This window comes from Grammomys surdaster, unplaced genomic scaffold, assembly GCF_004785775.1.
Source record: "Grammomys surdaster isolate TR1022 unplaced genomic scaffold, NIH_TR_1.0 126198, whole genome shotgun sequence".
Taxonomy (NCBI): Eukaryota; Metazoa; Chordata; class Mammalia; order Rodentia; family Muridae; genus Grammomys; species Grammomys surdaster.
Window position 1 is genome coordinate 200,812 of NW_021621003.1, and position 7,232 is coordinate 208,043.

The following is a 7,232-nucleotide window of genomic DNA, read 5'->3' on the forward strand; positions in this document are numbered from 1 at the left end:
TGGGGCATTTTTGTTCATTTTTCATTTCTGAAATGTTTTCTCTTGAATTTTAATCACCAAACCAGAGAATAGTTTCTGAAACACCAACCTCTATACTACGCTACAATGTACTCTCTGTTGGAATTCCATTTATATTACATTCTTGTATCTTGTTACTATGGAAATGACTCCCTTCCTCCCTCCCTCCTTTCCTTCCTTCCTTCCTTCCTTCCTTCCTTCCTTCCTTCCTTCCTTCCTTCCTTCTTTCCTTCCTTCCTTCCTTCCTTCCTTCCTTCCTTCCTTCCTTCCTCCCTCCCTCCCTCCCTTCCTTCCTTCCTTCCTTCCCTCTTTCCTTCCTGCCTTCCATCCTTCCTCCCTTTTTTCCTTTTTCCTTCCATCCTTCTATCTGTTTCTCTCTCTGTTTCTCTCTCTCTCTTTCTTGCATATTTACTCTCTGCTTAGATTTCTATAACAGAAGTTTGATGATGTTGGAGCTGTGCCTTCTATGTTCATAGATGTTATAACAATTAGCACACGGAAGTTATTCCCTAAATATTTATTTAATAAACAAATGCACAATTTATAGAAATGACATAAACTATGTGTCTGGGAATATCATGTTAAATATTATATGCAGAGATTGTTTTGGCATGTGTAATTTAAAATATTCTGGGTATCATTAGAATTGTACATTTCCTGAGTCTGTGGTTGCAATAACAGAAGAGATGATCTTATCTGTCCTTTACAGAAGAAGTACCATGGCTTACCATGGTCATTTTGTGTATGCATATGTAAGCAGCAGGTTGCTGCTGAGTGTTTTTGTTTTGATGAGTACCATTGTTGTGTTGGCTACTGACTACTGGAGTGAGATACAGCAGAATACATTTCTTGGCAGCTCTGTGGCAGTGATGAGAGGTTGATTCTCTATATTTCTTTCCCGAGGAATAGCCAGATTAGTTTTTCTTATATAAAGTATAAAACTTCAAACTTTCTTAAAAGAGGAAGGCAATTTAGAAAGCAAATATCTTATTTCCTTCCCCTTAATTTTTTGATGCTGTTGACTTGCTCCTGTGGTACAGCCTCAGTTGACCTCTACCTTTGTATGTAAAGCAGTCTGCCCTCAGACTTGTGATAGTTCTGCCTCAGCCTCCCATGCTTGGATCACATGCATGTGCTACCACACCTTGGCTTGACTGTTTCCTGTTTATTTAGGTTTTCTTTTACTTAGTAGTGCTGCACTTAATATTGAATCGCAAGCAATGATGTTAGGATAATCTTCCTCTTTCTTTGGGAAATGGTAGAACTAATCAATATTATCATATTGAATGTGCTACAGTGGCACACATTCCTACTTTTTAGATGGCTGTTCCTTCTTTCAGCCTTTTCTAAAGCAGTGCATCAAATTCACAGTCAACATAGTGATGAGCAAAGGAGTTTTGAGAGCAGGCAGAGAATTTAATTTTTATTTAAAATTTTTACATTCTATATTTTGATCATGTTTTTCCTCCTTCCCCAACTCTGTTTCCTACCCCCCCCAGACCTTCTTCCCCCACCTCCCTACCCAACTTCACTGGATATATGCACACTGCAGTCATGCTCCATTCACAGGAATGGTTGGCCAACGCAAAATGGACTTCATGATTCTTTTGCTTGTTTTGCTTTTTCACGTGTTTGTTTCATCTTGTTTTGTTTGGGTATTTTTTGTCTTATTGGGTTTATGTTTGTTTTCTGTTTTGATTAGCATTTTCTTTCTTTGAGAGAGGTGGGGGAAAGGAGAGAGAGGATTTTCACAGGTACAGCCTGCATCTCTGTCTCTTCTTTCTGTTTACCAGTTACCACGGATTAAGCAGGAAAATTTTCATTATTCATTTACTACATATAAAATCATAGGGTCCTTTGTAAACTTCTTAGTTTATAAAGTAGTGCAGGCCAGGCAGATAGCTCATCGGTGCTTGGTGGTTTTCAAGAGGACTTGAACTCAGCTGTTTCCAGTACCCATGTTGGGCTGTTTATAGATCTGGCTCCAGGTAGAGCTGATGCCTCTCAGATCCAGGCACCAGTGTGTATTCCCACCACACCCCCACATGCCTATAATTACAAATAATAAAAGAAAAGCCAGAAAGCAAGTATAAGCTTAGTTTTATATCAGCAAGATTGCCCAGCAAAAAGTGATCCAGGGAGAAGAGTCTGCATTTCCAATTATCAATCAAAATATTAGCTGACTACAGAAGTCAGTATAGGGTAAATAATTTGATGAAAATATTGCCAGTGGAATTTGTAAAAAATAAATTTTTACAGAATTAACAAGCTAATATTTGGCTTTTGGATGTGTGACATAGTCCCAAAGTAGGCTTTTGTATGTTTGGCATATCTCAGATCATTTTGGTATGTCTGATTTTCGAGTTCATCATTTAATTTCTTAAATTAAATATAAAAGGGAAATCAAGGATTTTCTAATACAATCTCTTTATTAATTTTCATTTTATTTTATGTGTATGGGTGTTTTGCTTGCATGTATATCTGTTTATTACATGCATGCCTTGTGTCCATGAAGACCAGAAAAAAAAATGCTGGATATCCTGGGACTAAAATTGCACATTATTAGCTGTCTCGTGGGTGGTGGGAACTGAACTGAAGTTCTCTGCAAGAGCACTGAGCCATCTTCCATTACCCCAATATAATCTCTTGATGATAAAAATATATTATAATTTTGAAAATAGTGATGTAGTTCTAGTTAAATATTATTTATAGTAATTATAATTTCTTTTATTCTCCATAGCCATAATGAAATATTAATTGAAAAAAATGGAGCCTGCAAATTATACCACCGTGACTGAATTTGTTCTCACTGGTCTATCTCAGACTCGAGAAGTACAGCTAGTCTTGTTTGTTATATTTTTATCCTTTTATTTATTCATACTTCCAGTGAATATCCTTATTATCTGCACCATCAGGCTTGATCCCCACTTGAGTTCTCCTATGTATTTCCTGCTGGCTAATCTAGCCTTTCTTGATATTTGGTACTCCTCGATCACAGCGCCTAAGATGCTTGTAGACTTCTTTGTGGAAAGGAAGATCATTTCCTTTGGTGGGTGCATTGCTCAACTCTTCTTCTTGCACTTTGTTGGGGCCTCTGAGATGTTCCTGCTGACAGTGATGGCTTTTGACCGCTATGCTGCCATCTGCCGCCCTCTCCACTACGCTACGATCATGAACCGCCGGCTCTGTTGTATCTTAGTCGCCCTCTCCTGGACAGGGGGCTTCGTTCACTCTATAATACAGGTGGCTCTCATTGTTCGACTCCCATTTTGTGGGCCCAATGAATTAGACAATTATTTTTGTGACATCACACAGGTTGTCCGGATTGCCTGTGCCAATACTTTTTTGGAGGAATTGGTCATGATCTTTAGCAGTGGCCTGATCTCTGTGGTGTGCTTCGTTGCTCTTCTAATGTCCTATGCCTTTCTTCTGGCCATGCTCAAGAAACACTCAAGCTCAGGTGAGAGCACCAGCAGGGCTATATCCACTTGTTATTCCCACATCACCATAGTGGTGCTAATGTTTGGACCATCCATCTACATCTATGCTCGCCCATTTGACTCGTTTTCTCTAGATAAAGTGGTATCTGTGTTTCATACTGTGATATTCCCTTTACTCAACCCCATCATCTATACACTGAGAAACAAGGAAGTAAAGGCAGCCATGAAAAAGCTGGTGAATAGATATATTTTTTGCAAAGAAAGGTGAAAAACAAATGATATATTTTACGTTGTGTTAATCACAGGAAGTGGTGGTAATGTCATATTTACATTCTCTTATTTGAACTCTAAGATTTATTTATTTTTATTTTGTTTGTATGAACGTATAAATGTTTTTTCTTCATCTGTTTGTGTGTGTCATATGCATACCTGGTGCCTACAGAGGTCAGAAGATGCCATTGAGCTGGAGTTAATAGTGGATTGTGAGCCAATATTTAGGTTCTGGGAACAAAATCCGGGTCCCCTATAAGAACAGAAGGTATTGCAAACACTGAGTACTTCTCTCAGTTTTTTTCTTTATTTTATTTATTATTTTATTTATTATTTATTTATTTTTATTGGATATTTTATTTACATTTCAGATGTTATCCCCTTACCTCAGCCCCCCTTCCCCCCGCCCAGGAACTCCCTATACTATCGTTCTTCCTCCTACTTCTCTGAGGATGTGACCCCACCTACCCCCCCCCACCTCTGCACCCTCGAATTCCCCCACACATGGTGGCGTCCATGGGACCAAGGATCTTCTCTCCCACCTATGCCCGATAGGGTCATCCTCCCTTACATATACAGCTGGAGCCATGGGTCCCTTCCTAAATGATCCCAGGCTGGTGGTTTAGACCCTGGGAGCTCTGGTTGGTTGGTATTGTTGCTCTTCTCATGGGGTCGCAAACTCTTTCAGCTCCGCTGGGAACCCTTTGATCAGTTCAATGGTTAGTGGTGAGCATCCGCCTCTGAATTTGTCAGACTCTTGCAGACCTCTAAGGAGACAGTTATATCAGGCTCCTGTCAGCATGCACTTCCTGGCATCTACCTTTGGTGACTGCACATGGGATTGATACCCAAGTGGAATGGTCTCCAGACGGCCCGTCCTTCAATTTCTGTCCTATACTTTATCTCCATATTTGCTCCCTTGAGTATTTTGTTACTCTTTCTAAGAAGGACCGAAACACCCACACTTGGTCTTCCTTTTTCATGAGCTTCATGTGGTCTGTGAGTTGAATCTTGGGTATTTCAAGCTTCTGGGCTAATATCCAATAATTAGTCAGTGAATATCATGTGTGTTCTTTTGTGATTGGGTTACCTCACTCAGGATAATATTTTATAGTTCCATCCATTTACCTAAGCTCAGTTCTTAAACTCATGTTTTTCCTACATTTCTTTCTAAGGTAAAACATAAACATATTGAAGTGGAAACAAATTCACTCTGAAATGTCAAGTAGACTATTAGTAGAATTTAGATTTAATAACAGTCTCCTAAAACACACATATTCATTACTTGTTCACTGAGTAACTATTCTGTAGCAGGTCTGTGAGGAGAATGCATGTTGTGAAATAATAAAAATAAATAACACTTTGGAGATATTTTCATTATGTGCTTGAAGAAATGGCTAGCAAGTAAACAAATAATTTCATGTTATCAAATTAAGTATTGTTATATTTCTTTTTTAGCTCAGTAGGAGTATTTGGCAAACTATCTTTCTGAGCCTAGAAAATGTTGTTTTCTTTGTCCCTTATTTTCAACTTTCCCAGATTTGGTGGAACCTGAAGATTCTGTTCTATACATCATCTCAACTCCTATTTCAAGTGGTATGTATTGAACAGCATTGCTGACCAATTTAAAGTCTTTTACCAACTATGGAAACAATGTTTATGTATATAGAGCACAACATAATTTGTTTGCTATACGATTTTTCCCATTTCAAATGTATTCACCAATCAATTCACAGTTTTTATAGTCTACATAATAACCTTCAGAGGTAAGCCAAGCCTGAAGGAAATAGCTCTATGCTGACTGGGATCAGCAGACATGTATGTGTGTGCTTTAAATAAGAAACTTCTATCTCCTTGGTCACTTTTGTTTGTTTCCCATGGTTGCTGTTTTCATGTGTGGCATTAATTTAAATAAATTTAGTATGGTAATTAATGTTAAAATTTAGCACTATAATTTAATTATTTTCTATTAAATCATGGTTTATAGTTTATATAGTTTATAGTTTATATAGATGATACCTACTTAAATATAATGTACTTCAAGGGCTAGTAAATTGCTTATTGGGGGTAATTTTTATATTCTGATATGTCGAACTCAACTACTAACCATGTTTCAGAGTATAAAAGGTAAGTATAAATATTTGAGTTCATAAGAATTTCTTATTTGTCTAAATTTGAATGTTTAATTTTAAAACAAAAAAGTCTCCATGAAAGGAGTTCTCACTATATGTGTGTCTTTTAATTGATATTATAATATGACTTGATATTGAAAAAATAGATTTCTGTCAGAATCAGGAATAATATGCATGAATGATAAAAGGTCCTCCAGAGATTATATTTATTATTAATTACTTACTTGCAGAGGTACATTTCTTACTTTAGGAAGTAACTGAAGCCTGGCCCAGTGTATCTCAAAGTGGAGTGGTGGTACATTTATGTTGATTGTTTGCCTTAAACATTTTTTTCTTATATTGACCTTCCTTCATCCTCTATGCTCAACATGACTTCTTTTCTAGGGACGCAATGAAACAGACTACAATTCTGATTCCTGATTCAACACCTCATCACCTGGAACTGAATAAAACAGTACATTTTGAATTTGATACATTTTGAAACATTTTTTAAAAACATGAAAATTCAAAAGACATACACATAAATAATAAATAATGAATCCTGGTTCCAGATTTTATATTACCTTATTGTCTTTATTTAATATCAGAAGCAGCTAAAATATATTCAGAAGTTGCTTTTGTTTTATAACATACACTTGTGTCATTATTAGTAATATTACTTGAAAAGTACCTGTTCACTTTTTGTGGCTTTCAAACACTAGTGTAAGAATATTTACTGAACATACCTAAGCTAATAATGTATAGAAGCAACCGTACATTAATTGTTTACTTAGACAAATTATCTGACTTACTTGAAAAGTACCTGTTCACTTTTTGTGGCTTTCAAACACTAGTGTAAGAATATTTACTGAACATACCTAAGCTAATAATGTATAGAAGCAACGGTACATTAATTGTTTACTTAGACAAATTATCTGAATCTAAAGGTAATATTGACAAGGATGGGTATTCTTTGGAAACTATTGAGTTATGACCTAGCCTGTCTGACTCATGGAGGAAATAACTGAGTAGAAATTTGGAGATTCATTTTTGCCATTCTCACCAATAGATGAGTGGAAATGATTTTGAATAGATCTGACAAAAATCCTTAGCTTGATTTTCTAAACAAACGTTACATTTCTCCCACTTTCAGTCACAAAAAAGTTCATTAGAAGTTCAAAATGTATGACCACATAAATATTACACAGTGGCCTTTCCCACTGAATTACTTGGCCCCAAATGCTATTAGTGCTAACACTGAGAATTAATTTAGGTAATGAACAATAATGGGAGAAACAGCCATTATTCACACCACACACTACCTTGGTGGTGTGGTCAGCGCCACAGCATCATCGTCAATAGCGCAGCACCATCACTAGCAAAATGCCAAACC

The 7,232-nt window shown here is 36.8% G+C and overlaps 1 protein-coding gene across 1 annotated transcript; it reads left to right on the plus strand.

Moving 5' to 3' along the window:
* The first annotated feature begins 2,754 nt into the window (after positions 1–2,754).
* On the plus strand, positions 2,755–3,775 carry LOC114613274 (olfactory receptor 4M1). The gene has a single exon (XM_028758524.1). It carries the CDS (start codon positions 2,785–2,787, stop codon positions 3,724–3,726), a length of 942 nt encoding a protein of 313 aa, XP_028614357.1. The 5' UTR covers positions 2,755–2,784; the 3' UTR covers positions 3,727–3,775.
* The last annotated feature ends 3,457 nt before the right edge of the window (positions 3,776–7,232 follow it).